We start from the raw sequence: 21,284 nt of genomic DNA, 5'->3' as shown, positions 1-21,284 counted from the left end.
CAAGGCGCAGTAATGTGGAGGTTTCGGCAGTGTGCTAAGTATCTGATTCTCCTGACAAAAAAGGAGGCTATCCCTGAGACTCTCCGTGGAAACCCCAGGCTCTGTACAAGCCATGAACATCTGCTGTGGGGTGGAGGGAGATTACGGAGTCTCTGGTTGTAGTTCTGTTTTGTACAATTCTGGAAAAAAACTGAAAAACACTTTAAAACAAAAAGGCTTTTTAGAAAGTAAATGTGCAATTGGTGTCCCCACAAGTCAGAATGTGACTGTTATTGTCTCACCCATCCATACACTGAGCTTCCATATTTTAACTCCTTGAAGGGGTCAGAGTAATTCAGCATTTGTTATATCAGTACATATATCCAGTAGATAAATAAGAAAACTAGTTAAAATCCCAGTTAGTGACAGAACTAAGAGTAACAGAACTAACGCTCTATCCTTACCTAAAACTGGTTGGCTCTGTTAGAGAAAGCATTCTGATAATAAAATAAAAACAAAGCCACCGATCTTTACAAGGGCACCAATGACTGCTCTTGGTAATGAGGGCAGCAGTAGTGTTCTTAACCTTGGTTAGTCATATTCTATGCATGCTTCCCAGTGGAAGAATGCAGAGGATTAGGGCAAGTTCATTATCTATACTGGAAGAACAAGTGTTAACCTATTAAGAACACATGTATATAATAATTGGATAATTCACATAATCTCATTAATTCTTTACCATGACTGTGATATGAGCATGCACATATCACTCACCCGAAAAAGTAAAACTCTAAGTCTGTTAAACTATTTCACAGTTAACGACTAACATCCTCATCATTCTTAATACCCCCAAAATTCCAATTTGAAAAAAATACCACCAGAAAATGTCTTTGATAAAAGTTCTGGTAAATAATGCTTTCTACAGAAGTTTTAAAATTCAACAGTTAGAAAATTTACTTTTATAATTAACATGAAACAAACCAAGCAAACAAATTAAAAAATTAAAAAGAAAGAAGAAACAAAAACAAAACACCTGGTACTTTTACTGCAGATGGAAGACAACTTGGGAAGCAGACAGAAGGCCAACAAATACTACGAAACAGTTTCGAGAGGGTAGCTAACAAAAGTGTTGAGAGAAAAAAGCACGCAGACCACTGAGAATTTCAGTGCAGGTCAGACAGGTTCACAAGGTTTTAATCAAAAGATGTCCAATCAGAACATGACCTGAATTCCATTACTTCCCTCAAAAAATAAAAAATTAAAAGGGGTAATAGAGGGCTTCCCTGGGGGCACAGTGGTTGAGAGTCCGCCTGCTGATGCAGGGGACACGGGTTCGTGCCCCGGTCCGGGAAGATCCCACATGCCGTGGAGCGGCTGGGCCCGTGAGCCATGGCTGCTGAGCCTGTGTGTCCAGAGCCTGTGCTCCGCAACGGGAGAGACCACAACAGTGAGAGGCCCGCGTACCGCAAAAAAAAAAAAAAAAAAAAGGGGGTAATAGAAATAAATCAGAATCCCCCAAACACCACATTCAAATGCTGTGACTGTATTCGACCCTCTAACAAATGGACTTCCAGTAATTAACATTTAAATCCATGCATTTCCTTGATTTAAGCAATTAAAGTTGCCGGTCATCACCATACATAAGATGATCCTCACTCTTCAACAAATTTACAAATACATTACATTATATATCCAAACTCCTCTCTACCTTTCACTTTTCCAGAAAACTATCTTACAACTTTGACTTTCTCAAATAGTTTTTCGAATACTTAAAAAGGAAAAAAATATTGTGCCTTCCCTCTACCTCAGTACATTTTTTAACCATTATAAGAAACAAGAACCACACCCTAATGATAATTAGCTACATCTCCATAAATATACTAGAAATTCTGGGGGGAAAACGAAAAACCACTAGGCTAGTACTCTGATTAGACACAAAATCACTGGAATTAAATATTTCCATGTACAATCACTACTTTGATATTTTAGGATACATCATTCAACTAACATAACTTAGTTATTATACAGCTATTTACATTCGTCTATCTTTCAGTCTTGTTACTATTGCTATATAAAAGAAAATACAAACGTTTTCAAATGCACATCTAAAAATAAATTCCCCGGGCTTCCCTGGTGGTGCAGTGGTTAAGTATCCACCTGCCAATGCAGGGTACACAGGTTCGAGCCCTGGTCTGGGAAGATCCCACATGTTGCAGAGCAACTAAGCCCGTGTGCCACAACTACTGAGCCTGCACTCTAGAGCCCATGAGCCACAACTACTGAGCCCACGCGCCTAGTGCCCGTGCTCTGCAACAAAAGAAGCCACTGCGATGAGAAGCCCGCGCGCAGCAACGAAGACCCGAAGCAGCCAAAAATAAATAAATTAAATACATAAATTAAAAATATACACATTGGGGGCTTCCTTGGTGACGCAGTGGTTGAGAAGCTGCCTGCCAATGCAGGGATCATGGGTTCGAGCCCTGATCTGGGAAGATCCCACATGCTACAGAACAAGTGGGCCCGTGAGCCACAACTACTGAGCCTGCGCGTCTGGAGCCTGTGCTCCACAACGAGAGGCTGAGGCCGCGATGGTGACAGGCCTGCGCACCGCAATGAAGAGTGGCCCCCGCTGCCGCAACTAGAGAAAGCCCTCGCACAGAAACAAAGACCCAACACAGCCAAAATTAAATAAATTTATAAAAATATATATATATACACATTTTAAAAACTAATGACTTTATCATTTTAAAAATAAATAAATAAAAATAAATTCCTCAATGAATATATATCATTTTAACTTGAACATATTTTTCATATATTCAGTACAGCAACAAATTCCAGATTGTTAAAGGACTCATAAGAACTTCACCAGGAAAAGTATCTCAAAGGGTTAAAGGTAATTCAGAAATCTTGTGAAAACAGGGAAAAGAAAAATTAATTACCCTACAGATAGAAGGGGCTTAGAAATTGTCCAAAGACAATGGATCAGTTTTGGGAAATGACAAGAAATGCTTCAAAGCCTACAAATCTTCAAATATGGGCACTGATTTTTTTAAAACAAGATATGGAAACACTATCACGTACAAAATAACTTCAATCTTTTATTGATTAATGGAATTGTAGAACACCGTATGTTTAATATTAGTTACACTTTCACTTTGAAAGAAGGAACAAGAAGGTAACAGCAGTAATATAAAAAGTATGCTTCTTAAGTTACTTTAGTCATTTTATTTTAATATACACCACCACCAGAAAAGAGCAAGCTCTATTTTATACTTCACCCAAGGATTTGATAAAGTGGTTTCAGAGAAGATGCTACTAAAATCAATTATCCCAATACTCTCTGGCTGCTAATCAAAAAACAGTTTTATGTTTTTCCCTACTTCTGAACTGACTCAATTCACCTTATTCATCCATCTACTGATAATTCCAAATTAGTAATTTACTGGAAAAGCATTTGAAATTAGTATTTGCCTTTTTTTTTTTTCTTTTACCGTAGGGGCTCTTTGGTTGAGGTTGAAATTCTATAAAACTTCCAAGTAAAATAATGTAACCATATAAGGGAAATATAAATAAATATAAATCTAATATTCTGTTAGATTAAAATATCAACTTGATAAAATACCTCTGAAAGATTTCAGATTACAATAAGTGTCATAAAATCATCAAAAAATGTCTTACTGAGTATGGCTGATTTTACACATTAGACTCCCAAAATAACATTACAACAAATTACATTTAAATTTTGGAGATTCTGCTCCAAAATATGGAATTATATGTAAGATACAGGTATATAAATTAATTTAAGCTAAGTGTTTCTTAAATATTAAATTCTATGAAATCCTTAAACCTAAGTATTGAGCCCATTAAGTTATTTTCTGGCTTCAAAACCAAGAAACTTCTGTAATTATATTTAGTTCTAATAATTCCTATTTAGTAGAAACAGGATATAAGAAAGAAGTAGGGAGAAGGAAGTAGATAAAGTGACAAAATAAGAAGTATATCCAGAGAATATGATAGTAAATGGTCACACAAAAGGAGGTTAAACAGACTGAGAAACCCTATCTTCCACAGATGTTATGGAGAAGTATTTATAAAGAGGAACTACATATTAAAATAATGTAATTATACATCAAACTGTTTTTACTGTATCAATGCAAGCCTAGCTAACTTGTAAAATGAATCTTTTTTACCTGATGCTGTTGGAGCTCCTCTTCCATCAGTTACTGCTTTGGAAGAAAGATTTGTAAGCATCTGTGTATCTTCCTTTTCTGCCCTGGGGCATTCATTATGGTAAGAGGGATCTGGGGCTAGCGGTGCTGTAACTTCCGAACCACGACTTAAGTCAAGAGGGAGACAGGGTCCCAGTTTCTCAAGTGACAAATGTGCAACATCAGGCACTACACAAAATAAAGAATGTAATATGTTAATATAAATACACTGTCTTGGTTAATATCCACGTGGATTAAAATGTTATATAAATTAAACAGTGCCTGGAAATAAACAAGGCACTAAATAAATACTTGTAGAATTAAATGAAGTGCTTATAAGTCCAAAAGCTGTTAAGGAAAAAGTGGAAATTTCTTAATATTTTAATAATTTTTATCTCAGTGTTTTGTCTTCTTTTATGTTTGGTTCTATAGAAAAGCAATATACATTACCCTCTGGTACTGAAGACTCTTGCTGATTTTGAGAACTGATGGAGAATACTTTCCCATCAGTGGCTGGAGAGGGAGGAGAAACCTTTTCTACAGAATCATCAGGCATGGGCAAGGTGGCTAAACGCTGAGATCTTCTTCTCCGCTCACTATGCTTGAAAGGTCTAGGGGGGTTCACAGGCTGTGGAGGACCTAGAAAAAGATCTTCAATGTTCACGAAGCAGATACATGCCAGGATCATCTTATAATACTTAAGGAGAAAAATGGGAAAAATGATTCAAATTCTGCCCTCTGATGTTGTAAGGTATCCACAAGGAACGGCATGTTCCAAAAGTAATCAAAGGCAAAAACTGCCCTCATTCACAAGGGTTAATCAAAACTTCTAAAATCTAAAGCCTACTAGAACCAAAAAAAAAAATAACATGGAACATTAATTTCAGGTAGTTTCCCAAGTAACAGACTACAGTTAATTCTCTAATTGCAGATCCTTGTTAGTTGCCATTTTTCCTTTGGGAAAATAATCTCTGTATAGCCAAAGATTAAAAAAAATATATATATATATCCCTTTTGCTACATTACAAATCTAGAAACTCTAAGGAAAAAAAAAGGCAGGGGCATAGGTGACAAAAATCTGACATGCATTGTAGAGTTAGTGCTTTACTTGCCAACGTAAAACTAGGTAAGTAATTTTATCCCACCCTCGTTCCCGCAAATGGATTTTTATAAACATATATTTGGGCCTGATTCATTAAAAAAAATTCAACACAAACAACTTTAAGTACTCATTATGGGCAAAACCCGAGGATTTTTAAAGAATATGACACTGCTCTTGCCCTCGCGTGTTTTTTGTTTTGTTTTAAAAAACTTGGTGAGCCATTTAAGCATCTTCTAGCTATGTATTAACAGAAGTTTGGAAATTTTTTTTAACCTTTCATTTTCTTCTTTCTACATGGCATGTAAATATGTCTGATGATTTAGAACAGGCAGGACTACATAAGCCAATATATGCATGTTAATTTAAAAGGAGGAAATAAGAGTAGTCTAAAAAGGTTGATGCTTTGGGTATTTAAAAATAATTTTACAAAAATCAAAATGCAAAAGACATGGTCATAATTGAAAAAAAAAGAATAAAATTCCATTGCTGTAACACTGGTCATAATACCAAAATACAAAACAATTGCAAAATAAAATACGTATCAATGTCATGTGACATTGTAGTGACTACTAATGATATTATTTCATGATAAATGCCATAATGAAATGAAGCTTATAAAGAAACAATTGAGTTTTTCTGTTTCCATCCTTTCTACTCATTTATTAAAAAGAACCAAAACAAAACAAAGAAGTACCAAAACCTGATCAAAAATTGAAAAACACGTTTGGCAAAAAAAATATAGCAATGGAATGCAAGAGGAAGTTAATATATTTGATTGATAGAAGTCTTCTCAATGTCACCATTTTTAATTGTTGTGGAAGATATGATATGGAGAAGTTCATAAGGAAGTGTGTCATATTCATTTAATAATCAGGTTACTAATTCATTCACTGTATAAACAGCAAAATTATCTTTTACCCAGTGACTTTTCAGGTAATTATTTTTCATATGTCTCTAACTTAGAATACTAAAACATGAGAAACACACAGTCAACACAAATCTTGTCTTATATATATCCAAACCCATGTCAAAAGGCTATTTAAAAAAGACCAAGTTAACTCTTGAAAGATCAGTGGTATTGAAACAGTAAAATCTTTAAAAATAAGATCAAGGAAGCAATCTTCTTCTTTCATTAGTAAGATTAAACTGAAGTTTGCACTCTAAATCCTACAATAAGAACTGAATAAAATGTATTGCCGAAGCGGGTACAGACAACTGGGGACAATAACTAAATCTATCCATAAGAATAGTCTTAGGAGTTCAGGAAAACATCCACCATGGGTCTTTTTGTATCTCATAATGGTTTTGTTCTGTTTTTTTGTAATGAATCAGGCCTCTCATTGTGCTTGGATTATTAGTTGAGGAGAGTCAAACTACAGTGGAATTTTGGTTATTAAATGCTAAGGTTTCTTAACCAGCAGTATAGTCACTGTACCTCTGTACAATACATCAGTCAGAAATGTAAATGTTTTTTGCCCCTAAAATAGTTTCAAGTCTTCCCTATCATATCCACTTAAGTTTGAATTTTTAAAATGCAACTTCATAAAAATACAATATAACTACAACCAAACTGCTTTTAATGTATCTTATAGGATAAGTAACTATTTTTTAAAAATCTGTGCTCACTAGTTTTATTTATCATTGAAGAAGGAAGCTGAGATACAAGCGTCAAATCCTCGACTTGTATTAATTCTGGGGAAAGTGGTGATTTAGGGGGTTTTATACACCCAGAAGAATCTCCAGATTCATGTTTGCATTTCTTGCTGCGAGCCTTCCCTGAAGACAAAGTTGAGGATAACAGTGCAGGTTTCTGAGTGTTGGCAGAACTGCTAATGTCAGCTTCATTTTTTTTCTGACTTTGAGGTTTAGGTGAAATCGCCTGAATAAATAATAAAAAATTGATATTTTTATTTTGGTTTCTTCATTTTTGTTGTTTTCTATTTTGATTGTTAAGCAACTTTAGTATCCAAAAACATTGTTAAGCAACATATAACATTTCTATTACAAATGAAAAACCAAAAAGAACCCCACAAATTATTAACTAAAAGTTGAATAGGCTGTCTTTAAAGGGATGCTGTCAACTTGTAGTCTAAATTTAGGTTTTTTTAAATGTATTATTTATAATATTCTCTGAAAATAAAATGTTATCTAACTGGACAAGTATGTTCCATATTGAGTTAAAATATACCTCTTTTGACACCATAATTACCAATGACATTGATAATAATTAGGTAAATAAACAGCATTTTCAAGTTTTAGAGCACTGGAGGAATACATTTAAGCTTCTGACTTTCAGATTTTTTTTTATAAAATAATTTCCTTTATCGAGTTCAATGCAGAGGTTTAAGAAGACAATTTCCCTTTAAAGAAAGGTCTCAACAGGAAAACAATGATCAAATTAACGAAACATTATCTTTAACTCATTTTAGTGCTGAAAGCTAGAGTTTCATAAGCATAATGCTTCATGAAATCAAAGCCACCAGCAATAGAGTTAAAAGACTAAAAAACAATACAAAACAAGCAACAACAACAACAACAACAAAAAAGGAGTAAAACCAAGTGTAAGTTAAAAACATTGGATTTAAAAACAAAATACGTCGCATTCTTAGATGAGAGTTTTTACCTTCTTCCTGCCAACTGATACTTTTAAAAAAAAATTAGAACTTTGTCAGTTCTTTCATAAAGAATATCTTCATTCATTTGGCAGTAAAATGTCCTACATATGTAAATCTATATGTGAATGTGTCCTAAGACAACAGAGAACAGCCACATTAGATGGATTTGCAAACTACGGTGTTGGAATGCCTATACTGTATCTCTTTTTGATATATGTTATCTGAGAGCAAAGTATGAGATACACTTTTTTAAAAAAAACCTATACTAAAATAGGCTTTTATAAAGAACCAAACTACTAGCTCTATGAACAACATGCTTGTCCCCAAGATACCTTTTTACTTCCATATCTTTTGTGAGGGATGACCATCAGGTCTGCAGTCTGCAGTTCTCTGGAATATGGAAGATCATTGTCTGGGGACCAAACAGCTTTCTGTTCCCACTAAAAATATTTATAAAGTGCTCAAATTTTGGTGGAAAAAAAGTGAATATTTGGTATTAAGTATGGCACCTTTGTGCTACAGATGGCATGTTGGACATACCACATAAAAGGGCTGGTGTCAAGTGTCTCATTCATTGAGTTGTCATCATTTCTATTCTTGAATTTACTCATTACACATGTGTATAAGTGCAGATTAATCATTTGAAAAAAAAAACTCCATATACAGAAAGGATTCCTAAGCTTATCATTAAAGGTGTTGCCAGAAAAGTAATTAGAGCCATTACTTGTAAATAAACAATTTTATTGTTCATCTTCACATATGTGAGAGACATCACTACAGCATCCATTACTCTCAAGTTACAAAGTTATAAAACAAGATTTTAATACTTAAATTAATATCTTGATAAGGTGCTTAACCTCTAAACAAGGACAAATTAACATTTTTTAAAACTTACTGAATTATGCATCTAATGCAGGTTTTATCCAAAAGTAAATATAACATGACAATTCCCTAATACAATTAAATAATCTATAATTAATAATCTGAGAACTGGGGTTCAAGACCACAGAGTTTGAGTTTTTTTTTAATGTAAATAAATAAATCCCTTAGGACAGTAAGTTTTGGCCTTAGGCCTGTTATAAATCTACGTCATGAGTGGCATTATTTTACTCATTAGGGCAACAGAGGTTAGTGACAATCTCTCTCCTTCAAGTCTATTGTTGATACCGAGATGCAATTAAGAAGTTTATAACTCGGCTTTTTAACTTTGAAGAAGGGCAAACACTTAGCACAAAAATTAAGAGTATGGTTACAAAACATTTCACATTGAAATCAACCTGAATGACAAAAAGGAGGGGGGGAACAGCATTCTGTTCCTTAAAAATATAAAATAATTTACAGAGTTTTCATTAATGATCATTGGTCTCTTTGTTACAAAACTGGGAAGGACTCTCAAAATTTTTTTAATTATGTAAATAAAAACAGCCGAGTTACTCAATTTTTCTTTTTTTTAAGCTCAGTTTCAAAATGTTGTATTTCTCTCTGAAATGGGCACTGCCCTCTACACTAACTTTCACATATAATAAATAATTTTCACAATCACGTTCATCTCAGCAGGATTGTGCATAATGAAAGATTGACATTGTAATGAATTTTCCAGAAACATTTTATTACCCAAGTCCCTGATTTATTGCATTCTGAGAATACCATAAACAGTGGTGAAAATACAAAATATTGTTATATCTGGGACGTTGAATATAGTAATACACAGTAAAAAAGTCACTTAAAATTTGGTTGATATACTGACAATAACGGCAAAGACTTAACCGTTTGATGACCACAGAAAATCAGAAGGTATGATTTGCTGACATATTAATCAATTTAAAAGATCACTGATTCAATACAACATTAATGGAGGCACCAAAACAATGCACTGTTATCAAATCAGGCCTAAAATAACCCTGAAAAACTCAATACAATATCAATTAAATTTGGACTGTTTTTTAAAACGCATATAGAGAAGAGCAACAGGTACTCATTTTAAAGTCTTCTTTATTAGGCTACTAATAAAGAAAATTAAAATAATACAAAAAGGGTATATTAAAACTACATTAAGGCTCAGATTTTAAAACAGGAGAACCAAGGAAATCCAGATATGGCTATTACTGTGTTCTTATAGTCTTACAGTGCCCAAGAAGGTAAGCCCTTAGAAAATGGAAAAGCATGCACAGTCCACTATATACAGGTATTGTGGGAATCTGAAGGTAGCCAAGGCAAAATCTAGCAACTGCAACCTTCACTTTTAAATTCCTCTATTAGGTGGTTTAAAGACAGACCCTTAATAGTTTTTAAAAATTTTTTTGTAGTTATTAAAATATACATCCTAGCAAAAATGTATGGCTCATTGATCAATTCATAAAACACATAGTCAGTCTAACAACACCAATTGTTACAATATAAAAGAAACTTCTTACAAAAGAAGTTTTATTAGATGTCAAAAAACCCTGTTTTAACTCACAAATGAAAAGTATTTGTGTAAGGGTCTTTTTGTAAGCTAGTTAAATGTGATCCAGCTGGAAGCCTATACCCTGGGATGCCTGCCTCCAGGCTTTCAACTGTTGGGGGACAAAGGCTTTAATGCCAGCCTACTGAAAATAAACACTAATGAAGTCTGTAGTTTATCTGTATACCTTGGAGAAGGCAGAGTTAAAAATATAGCATCAATTAATTACCTTCCTATTCCCATATCTGATCAAAAGGGCAATTTCAATTATGTGGATACTATAGCTCCGTGATCATTCCAGTTGGGAACCTTGAAAAAAATCAAATGCTACCATTTCATACCTGCTCCAGCATTGGAGCCGTTTCACTGTAGTCTTCCTTTTTTTCAGCACCATCCACCCCAACAGCTTTGGATGCCAACAAACCTTGAGAAAAATTGTACAGAAATTGCTTATTAGAAAAAATATTGACTTTCACACTAATTAACTTCTCAAAAATTTTAGCAGTTGAAATCCCCTATACTTTTTTATAGAAAGTAAATACAACACTCTCAGAAGTTTACTTGTCAAAAATACAAACACCCTTAATAATGGCTCAAGGGGCTGAATTAGAACTTGAGAGTTGCTTACACAATTAGTTTTTAAAATAAAAAAATTAAAAATACCCTTTTAAAAAAATCACACATATACACATTTATTCTGTACAAATTTAAATTTCTATGGTTTAATGTCCCAAAACTTAAGATGGCTTAGACTGTTAATACTTAGGCTTTGTCTATACAACTGAAATAAAATATGGAATTAATATTAAGATATAAGGAATCCTTCCAAACATCCAGAATATAAAATAAGATTGCTGTTGTTGTTGGATTATTAGTTTAAAAAATACTCCCAATTTTTTATTTCACCTGGATCCTTTAACCTAAGCTTTACAGGTTTGTTTCTATACCCAGTTGTAGCTTACCTTCTTAAAAAAGTGGTGAAAACATGGATGCATCCATTTTATGTTAATGGAAAAGAGTACAGATCCTTCCTACAACATTTGAACTTACTTAATATTATAGCCTCATTCTACAATTAATGAAATAAACTGGGAGTTCCAGTTTTCACCAATATATACCATTAATTCTGAATTTTAGAAGACAGAATATTTTATCTGGAGTGTACATAATTAACTTTACAAGACATTAAAACTCTGCTTTAATTTAGAAATTACAGGCATTTACTTAGTCAAGATTCTTTGCTAAGCACCAGATAGTACCCTCAATGGAATCAAATTTATTTGCTGCTTCTTATGGCCACCAAGCACATAAAAAGTCCCCCCAAATCATTTTTGTGTCATTTCAAAGTCAGGCACACAAAACCTTGGCCTCAAGGAAGCATGTTTAATAATTGACAAAATAATAGTAAACTTACTTCAGCAATTATACCACTATATTATTAAAGCTGTCTACATCATATTTAATAGGAGAAAAAAGGTGCCCCAAAATGCCACCTAACTTCCGAGATACCCTGTGGCAACATCACTTGACTTTTTCAGGTAACAATCTCAAAGATGTTAAGTAATCTAAGTGGAAATTCAAATATCAAAATTGTATTCTCAAAGTAGTACTTGAGCCAAGTGTTAAATCAGGCAAAAGGCATCTTTCCATTATTAGATAATAAAGTTGAATATCTATCACTCAGAATTGTAATTCAAAACAGCAAAGGCTGAGAATAAAACAATGATTTTGATACAGCAATGATTGGTATTAAAACTGCTATTTGGGGCTTCCCTGGTGGCGCAGTGGTTGAGAGTCTGCCTGCCGATGCAGGGGACACGTGCCCCGGTCCGGGACGATCCCACATGCCTCGGAGCAGCTAGGCCCGTGAGCTATGGCCGCTGAGCCTGCGCGTCCGGAGCCTGTGCTCCGCAGCGGGAGAGGCCACAACAGTGAGAGGCCCGCATACCGCAAAAAAAAAACAAAAAACAAAAAACTGCTATTTGGTGCAGTTTGAGATAATCCGTATTGCTCAAGTCCCACACAGTATTAAGTGTAGGTTGAAATGGAGGAAAAAAGACCCAATTATAAGTAATTTTACAAAAAGTTTATAAATCATAAATTCAATCCTAAATATATTAATATAACTTTTGAACACATTTTTAGATGACTAAAAAAGATGTAGCACCGAATATTTCTTTAACATTTAAAGCTGCATTCACTAGGTTTTTCTTCTCTAGCTAATACTTTTGAGGTTAAATACTACTAAAAATAAAAAGAAAAATAATTAGGAAATTAGGTTCTTCTTTTGCAGGGCACTGAGTAGAGGCCCTACTTCGAAGGGGTACGCAAAGAGGACAAATATTTGCTATTCAATCTACTAAATACACTTTACGTTTTTCGTTTCCTTTCATATAGGTGGTGGAAATACTTCTAAATCACATCAATAGATGAAATAGATCACAACCCTCAAGAATTAATTGGAGGAAAATAAATACAAATGAAATTAATTTTTGTTATTTGCAAATATGTATTAATTATCAATATATTACTTATCAATATTACTAACAAGTCCTCATCCAAATAAGATACGTATAAACATTTTAACAGAATGTGTCATGCAGTTTCAAGAAATTATTTAAATATCAGGTAGAAGGAGAATATAAATTTTTATAAGTCCCACCCATAAAGTGATAATTTCTCAATACTCTACTTCAGCTATAAAACAGAATTAGTCTCTCACTGCTGATAGGAATAAACAGAACAGAGGCCAGGGCATCTGGTAATGGGGAAGATAGAAAGAGCAAAGTGGTTAAATTCATGGTCTACTTTTCATACAGCAATTCCAAAACAAAATATTCTTGCTTAGATTAAGAACCAAATATCCTGGATATTATTATCAATAACTTATTACTGGCCAATTCAAATATCTGGGGTTTTTAAATTATTTTTTAAATTCCTTAAGCTGTACAAACATATCTAAACTGGCTGAACATCCAGGAACTCCTAGAACTATTACAAACAGACCATGCACCAACTGCTGCTTCTTCTTTTACTCTCTGACAACCCATACTTTAAAATCTACTCAAATTTGCTTACAGTTCGCTTGCAACTTTGTCCCAAAGTATAAACTTTATTATCTTTGTAAAATTGTTTGTTCTAAATCAGTATGCATAAAGTATCAATAATTATCCATAAGGTACATGACAATGAAAAATAAGATTCTGGTAGAACATATATATACTATGCAACAATAATTTCAGTGTCTACTTATTTGAAAATTTTGAAGAAAGCCATCCTATTCCATTCTCTGTAGAGAAATCATGTTTGGAATCTCTGAAGGGTGTATATATGAGGAAGAAAGAGAAAGAGAGTGAATAAATACATGAATTAAATTTATCCAGCGGCTGGTCCACTTATTGTCTGTTAGAATTATTTAAAAAATAAATAAAATGGTGTGCGTGGGGGGGGGGTAACACATCAGAGAAGGCTGAGATGCTGCCATGTTACCAGCCTATTCCTCTCAGTAGTAAAGGGACAAAAAGACAGATATAAGTGAGCTTGAGAAATTTAAAATATACCATAATTCCATAACAAAATTGCTATTTCATATTAGTTCTCATCTCTTTTTATGGTCCACAGATGAAATTTACTGTACAGAGGCAAGCCTGAGTTTCAATCATAAAAGACAATCTTAAAATATCTATTATCTTTTTGCATGATATAGTTGTAACATGAAATCAGAAATAGATGCAGAGATGAACTATTGAAAAAACTAACATACATCTTCTGAGTAAGTAAAGGGAAAAGATCATAACAGTTTCACATTCGTAATATCTTATGCCTTTCTACTGTTGCCCAAACTATTACTTATTGATTTGAGATTCCCAAGAGGAAGTGAAGACAAAGTCCCTCCACAGAAGGCACAGGGTGTTACTAAAGCAACCAGTATTAGAACTTCCTTGAGGTACATGGTAAAATGGTTTTCCCCCCACTACTGTCTTTTCAAGGCCAAGCGGAAATACTGCATCATTGTGGATTGAGCTGTTTTCTTACTTCTTTAAATGGTGAGCTTGAACTTCTCAGTAAGACATATTAAGAGTATACTGACTGAAACTAAAATCAGATTATCCAGATTGTAGGAAAAACCATGATGCTGGGAAACTGGCAGTTGTAGCGTCAGTGTCACTTCCATCTTCCTTGATCTTGGCTCCCCCAATAAGGCTGTTTCAATCTTGGTATCACAGCAGTTAGAAGTACTATTCCACAGTACAGAGCTTGGAGTTCCATTATTCTAAGTCAAAACGGAAGTCTCAAGTTGCCATCATAATAATCACTAGGATAACATTTTGGCTTTCTCCAAAGCTAATAGTTTCTAAGGAAAAGGTGGAATGGGAATGGGTAAATTGATTTGAAATATTTCCTGTCCTGGGGCCAAATATATCCTTTATCAGAGAAAGGCACAAAAATAATATTAACAATGGAAAGACTAAATATTTTCACTTGTTGAAACCAATTATAATTACTTAGATGAATACTGTAATAAAACAGCGGCTCTAAAGAACCCTCAGCTGCGAAGTCATCTTTCAGTAGGCTTACACTCTTTAGAAAATGGTCAGAATGTTTAATTTACATTTATTCTTGGGTCTGACAATGAAACCAAGCTTTTTCAAGTTATTTAAAAGAATGTCAACAAAGATTTACATAGCTTTATTAGGCCAAAGGCACAAAAAATCATTTGTCCTTAAAATAAGAGCATATGATTGAATATTAATTAAAATATTTTACCTCCCCTTTTATAACATATACTCAGAAAAATTAAATATATTCACAATTTTTTTTAAAGATTAGAATCATTAGGCTGAATGAAACTGTGGGTCTTAGTATGACTGGCCCCTTCTTCTGTAAACACTAACCAGGCTAGAATTTCCAGTGCTCTTCATCATCCTACTATTCTACTTCCTAATTACAACAAGGCATAGAGAAATAAGCCCAAATTCTAGAGACCAACCTGAAGATAAGAATAGAAATTTTAAAAACGTATAGAAGTACTTTTACATTGGGCAGAACAAATTTGGGAGCTGAATTTAATTCAGTATTCATCTTTCCAACCATATATGGTACCATCTTTAATGAGACCAGTCAAGAGTAAGAATGTGTAATATTTAGAACCTCAGACATTATGTCACCATAAGCTGACAAAAGCGTATAATTCATTTCTTAGAGAAACTACTCCTGCCACCCAGGTGATTTTAAAACTATGGAATTTTGTAACATTTGATCCTATGGATCCTCACAACATCCCTGTGAGGTAGGCAGAAAATATGTAATACTTTTCACATTTCCAACAGAAAAAGCCCCTGGTGTTGAAAGGGATGACCTTGAAGAAACAAAACAACTGTCTTTCTTATTAACCAGTTAGCTACACTAAACCAATAGATATATTTTCCTTTATTAAAAACAAACTACTATAAAATTAAACCCTCCATTCCCCCCCAAAAAGAATCATTGTAGTTTACCAGTAATCTTGTTAAGTCGAGCTCTCTTTGCCTGAAATGAGTTGCCTTGATTATTTTTCCTCTTGTTTGATAATGTGCTCTCTGGCTGTGGAAAGACCATCTTTGGAATGTTCTCTACATGAAGTCCTACTTTTAACAGAATATATATATATGAGAGTTTATCTAGAATCCAAAGTTAAAACACATGAATATTTTTTAAATAGCAAAATAATAAAAAATCTTTGCACTTAATTTTTTCAATCTAGTGCTTGACACAACTTTAAAAAACAAAAATCTCTCTAGACCAATATATTAGAAATAAAAAAACTACTAAGCAGTTATGCTTTAGGAAAGGAATGACTTACTGCTTTTTCTGTATTATATATTGAAATGCTTGCAGAAGCATTTTAAAGGCTAAAGAAAACAAAACAAACAAAAAAACCCACACAAAAGAAATCCCAAAACCTACTTGGTAGAAGTTACAGATCAAATTCTCAATGCATTTCTATTCAAGAATACTGAGGGTAATCATTATCAAGCACCTATATTAGGCCATTAATCTTCAGATCTGTAAGATGCTAAAAAACTTAACCATCATATTATGCTAGGAAAAAAATCCTAATAATTCCATTACATGTTCAAATTACGGGCAGCCAAAGGATTTGACTTATTCACTATGTGAGTTTACCACTGCCACAGGGAATGAATGTAAGAACATATTTTGTACCAAATGTTTCACTAGATGTGGGCAGATCTTCCTTCTTCTCAACTTCTGGTGTGGCTATAGAAGCTGAAGTTTCTTCCTTTTTTGAAGGTACTTTAAACCATTTTCTCTCATCTTTCTCTTTATCTTTATTGCTGTTAGCGCTAGTCCGAGGTTTGTTCCCTGTTTTATTCTTGGCTGCAGCTGCAGCAGCTGCTTTGACTAAAGCTATCCAATCCTCCAAAGGAAAAACACAAAACATATGAAGCATTAAAAATTAATTAAAATCTAATTATACTAATGAATAAAAACATGTATCACATTTTCAAAGCTACTTTCACTCACATGCACACAAATATAAAAATCAAATTAACTACATTTACAAGGTAGATCATCAACATGGTAGATTATCAAATTTAATAATCTAATTGGTTACATGATCTTACATAAAATGGGAAAATATTCAATATCAAATACTCTTTTGATGGAATAAAATCTAAAATGTATGAAAACCTATGACAAATGTGGAATATTACATGACATTCTACCTTGGTAACTTTAGGGTTTAAACGTTGAATTATGTTTCTTCTCTATAATGCAACAGATCATAAAAGTAATAAGAAAAAAAAAGCTTATGTTGTAATTCTGCAAAGATTAAAAGAAACGTACAGTCAGCCCACCCTATCCTTGGGTTCTGCAGGCGTGTATTCAACCAACTGCGGATCAAAAATAGTTGGGAAAAAAAATTCCAGAAAGTTCCAAAAAGCAAAACTTGAATTTGCCATACTCTGGCAACTATTTACATAGCATTTACACTGTATTTACAACTATTTACATAGCTTTTACCTTGTATTAGGGATTGTAAGTAATCTAGAGATGATTTGGGAGCATGTGAATAGGTTATATGCAATATTGTGCCATTTTATAAAAGGGACTTGAGCATCTACAGACTTTGGTATCCATGAGGGTCCTAGAACCAATTTCCTGCAGATAATGAGGGATGACTGTATTACCACTGAACAAATTACTATTCCTTATTAGGAAGAATGTATCACTCAAGGTAAGGTCAATTTCATAGAAATCAAAGTATGATTTTTTAAAGCTTTTAAAGTTTGGATACCTATTTATCACAACAGCTTAATATTACTAGTAAAAAAAAAGAGCTACTTGACTTGACCAAGGTAAAGTACACACTGTCAGACTCCAGTTTAATTTCCCTCCCTCTACAATTTCCTGAATCTGTATTAGTTACCATTCTTCTGAGATGCAAATATTTATATTTCCTGTGTTAATTTTTTTAGTTTGTGGCTAAATAATTTTTACTGTTTTACTTTTAACTAAAAACACTTATTGTAATAATTATGGAAAGATGTAAAGAAGTGGTACTAACATGTAAATTTTCACAATCAAAAAAGACTTTTTTAAAACAAATATTTATAATATCTCTACAGAGTTAATCTTCAACTGATGACTGATGCCACTAAGCTATCAAACAGACCACTGATTCAGACTCAACCAAAATGTGTAATACGTTAAATTCTTAGTCCAAGCAACTAAAAACAATTTCACAACATCAAATGCATTTAATTCATGGGTTACATTAACAAACACAGGCCATTAAGCAATTCAAGTTGATGGCCCCTCAGTCTTAAAAATATATGGTAAAGACAATAAGCTATTAAAAGCAAACATACAAAATCTGTCTCTCTCTCCCCCATGACTGAAATGAACTGAAAACATCATGCGATGTTGTACCTAACACATTCATTCACCAATTTTCTATTGGATACCCTATTACATATACCAGGAAACATGCTAAGCTAATAAAAGATGCTAGATGAAAACCCCAGGAACCCACTGGCCTGGAGTGGCCACATCTTTGCTCCTGCCTAGAAGACACCCAATATCCAGATTTCCCCGTATTTTAAAATACATCCCCAATGCATGTCTTATTAGAAAATGAATTATGACAAAGTTGTGAAATAAAATTTTATATCTCTAGTTTGTAAAACCAAAGAACACCAGATACACCAGTATTGTCCAATCCAAGTTTTACTTAGAACCACCTCCTTTTTTAGTCCTGCCCATAACGAACTGACAGGCAAATAAAATTAACTATAAGACAATGTGACAGGAGAGACAGTAGAGAATAAACAAAATATTACAGGAGAACAACAAAATTTTGCCTGAAGAGAAAGACTAGTGGAAGGCTTCAGGGAAAATGATAAATGATTTGAACCCTAAAGTAGGAATTTGCTAGGGAAAAAGGCAAAGAAAAGAAATGGACACTCCAAGCAAAAGGAAAACCATTAAACAAAGGGGTGGCAAAGTGTACACTAATAGGAAGGAGGGGTTTAAGGTCAAGGAGCAATCTGGGTGACTTAAGTATCATGGCTAAGTTGAGCCTTGAGACTAACATTTAAGTAGAAGGAAAAAAGCAACACCAATGAAAACAACTTATAGAGTGCCATCAACAAAGCAGAAAGAAAAACAGAAGTACAACAGGCAAGCAAAGGAAAGTGATAATTCAGCAGAGGTCATATATTTGTGGTCTTATTAAGAACAGGGCATTTAATTCTGGGTTCCACATTGCGAGGAAAATGTTAAGTTGTTAAGAGAAATGCTAAAAGATGCCAGGGATAAATTCCATGCCCAGTTGCTTTCTCTCTCCAATAAAGAGAAAACTAGAAGAAAGAGATTCATGCTGTACTCTTTAAAAGTGAAATTAGATAAAACAGTTCTTGATCACATGACTTGTTAATCATGGGAATCACTGCAGTTGCGTGATTAAAGAATTCTCCCATTATTTTGTTCTTCCATTTTTTAACTGGAAAGATTCACTATCAAAAATAACTCGTGTAGGGACTCTGGCGGTCTAGTGGTTAAGCCTTCGCCTTCCAATGCAGGGGGTGTGGGTTCGATCCCTGGTTGGGAGCTAAGATCCCACATGCCTCGGGGCCAAAAAACCAAAACATAAAACAGAGGCACTATTGTAACAAATTCAATAAAGACTTTAAAAATGGTCCACATCAAAAAAATCTTTTAAATAAATAAATAAATAAATAACTGGTGTGATCCTTCCATTAATGAGAACTAAAGATATGTTTCAAAGTTTCCTGTAGATAACACAGAGCACTGCACTATAATGAACACTATAATGAAATCAGATATGAGTTCAGTCACTCTGCACACTATGGTTGAGTGAAATTTTAGGTAAGTCATTCTCTAAATTCTGAATTCCTCAACTGTGAAATAGAAATATCAGCTATACCTATGTCAAAGGATTTGCTATAAGAATCCAATAAAACAATGTATACAAAAAATGTTCTAAAAATGGTAAAGGATCTTATGAGCCAATCTTTAACACTAGTGAGTTACAGTGTAAATTTTATATCAGCTCACTCTCAAGAAGAAAAATAGGTGAGAAGAAGCTACAGGAAGTTTAAAGAAGAACATTTCCACAGTGCATTTATTTGATTCCTTATCCTTTGCTGGTTTAATAAAAGAAATTTTACTGTATAGTTTTATAAAGGAATTCTCAAAGGACTCAAAATTTAGATGATAATATGCAAAGTGGGATTCTCTTAGCACGGCCCAAACAACACCTGATTTATTAAGACATTCAAAAAATAAGAACATTTTATAAAAAACAATTCTACAAATGTTTTGAATGTGCTTGTAATTAAAAATTATGAAGAAAATGTAAAATTAAAGGAAATATACTACTAATATTTTCTTCTAGAGTTTGTACTTGACATTGATTTTAATGTTAAATACATCATGGTGTGACTAGAATACTAATTAAAAATAAACATCCAATACATCCAAAAAATTAATTTTTACAACTTATTATTTTACCATGAACCAAACTGGCTCAATGTCTCTTTGGAAAAAATAAAGTTTCAAGGTTAGTGCCATCTCATAAACATTCGAATGACTAGAATGACAAAATAATAGTTTTGAAGCAAAAAAAAAAAAATTGAGAATTTTAATTAAACAGGTACTAACTTCCCAATGTTTAAATCAATCTTTCCATGCGGTAACCAAGGAATCACACCACTGAATGCTTAAGAGAACATTTTATTTATACATACAAGTAGGAAGACACAAAGCAATTTCATGATCAAAAGCATTTCCATTTTAAATGGCATTTCCACATTAATTGGGGGAAAAAAAACTCTGCTAGCTGATTATTTCAAAATTAAATTTTTGAAAACCACATCACTTAAAACACTCATGCACTTCTCAGAAAACATCAAAAATAATTTTTTTAACTGTGATAGTCTACATTCTAGACTACTAAATATATACACTTGACTGGAACTGACCATGTGATTTCAACACAGTTCAGGATGATATTTTTTACTGCATGGTATGCAATAAATATGTAGCATATTTCCATATGAGACATTTTTATAGATCACTTTCAATTTCTTAAAATTAATTGTAGGTCCAGGTGCTGAAAATCCCAAATAACAGCAGAACATAAAAGAAAATATTTTAAATTTCTACCGGCACCTTTTCTTTCCAGTATTTCAGGAAACATATTCAACCATAATGGAATTATGGTTTTAACTTCATCCCAGATTCTCCTTCAAATGCTTACCGTTCATTCTTGCTTTGAGCAGTGACAAAGCATGTAATACACTGCTTACATCATATAACTCAGAAAGCCCTACCTGAAACAGCCTACAGAGTGTCAGGTAAGCGCCTTTTGAAAGAAGATTAATGACTATGATTTATAGAAGAAAAGA

General features: G+C 33.5%; 1 protein-coding gene across 10 annotated transcripts in view; it reads right to left on the bottom strand.

Moving 5' to 3' along the window:
* Window positions 1-21,284, bottom strand: part of PHF20L1 (PHD finger protein 20 like 1) — a 77,931-nt gene that overhangs the window by 35,358 nt on the left and 21,289 nt on the right. For 6 of the 10 annotated variants that reach the window (XM_060115610.1, XM_060115612.1, XM_060115614.1 and 3 more), the window contains 6 exons: window positions 16,555-16,768; window positions 15,849-15,977; window positions 10,692-10,774; window positions 6,919-7,171; window positions 4,641-4,829; window positions 4,173-4,379 (listed from right to left, as the gene is read on the bottom strand). In XM_060115610.1, coding sequence (XP_059971593.1) covers window positions 4,173-4,379; window positions 4,641-4,829; window positions 6,919-7,171; window positions 10,692-10,774; window positions 15,849-15,977; window positions 16,555-16,768 — 1,075 coding nt within the window. The remainder of the gene's footprint in view (window positions 1-4,172; window positions 4,380-4,640; window positions 4,830-6,918; window positions 7,172-10,691; window positions 10,775-15,848; window positions 15,978-16,554; window positions 16,769-21,284) is intronic. The other 4 variants (XM_060115613.1, XM_060115615.1, XM_060115616.1 and 1 more) reach the window with 1 other exon arrangement.

The sequence above is a fragment of the Mesoplodon densirostris genome, chromosome 13, assembly GCF_025265405.1.
Source record: "Mesoplodon densirostris isolate mMesDen1 chromosome 13, mMesDen1 primary haplotype, whole genome shotgun sequence".
In the NCBI taxonomy this organism is placed as follows: Eukaryota; Metazoa; Chordata; class Mammalia; order Artiodactyla; family Ziphiidae; genus Mesoplodon; species Mesoplodon densirostris.
Note: the sequence above shows the minus strand (reverse complement) of the source record. Positions and strands in the feature narration are given on the sequence as shown.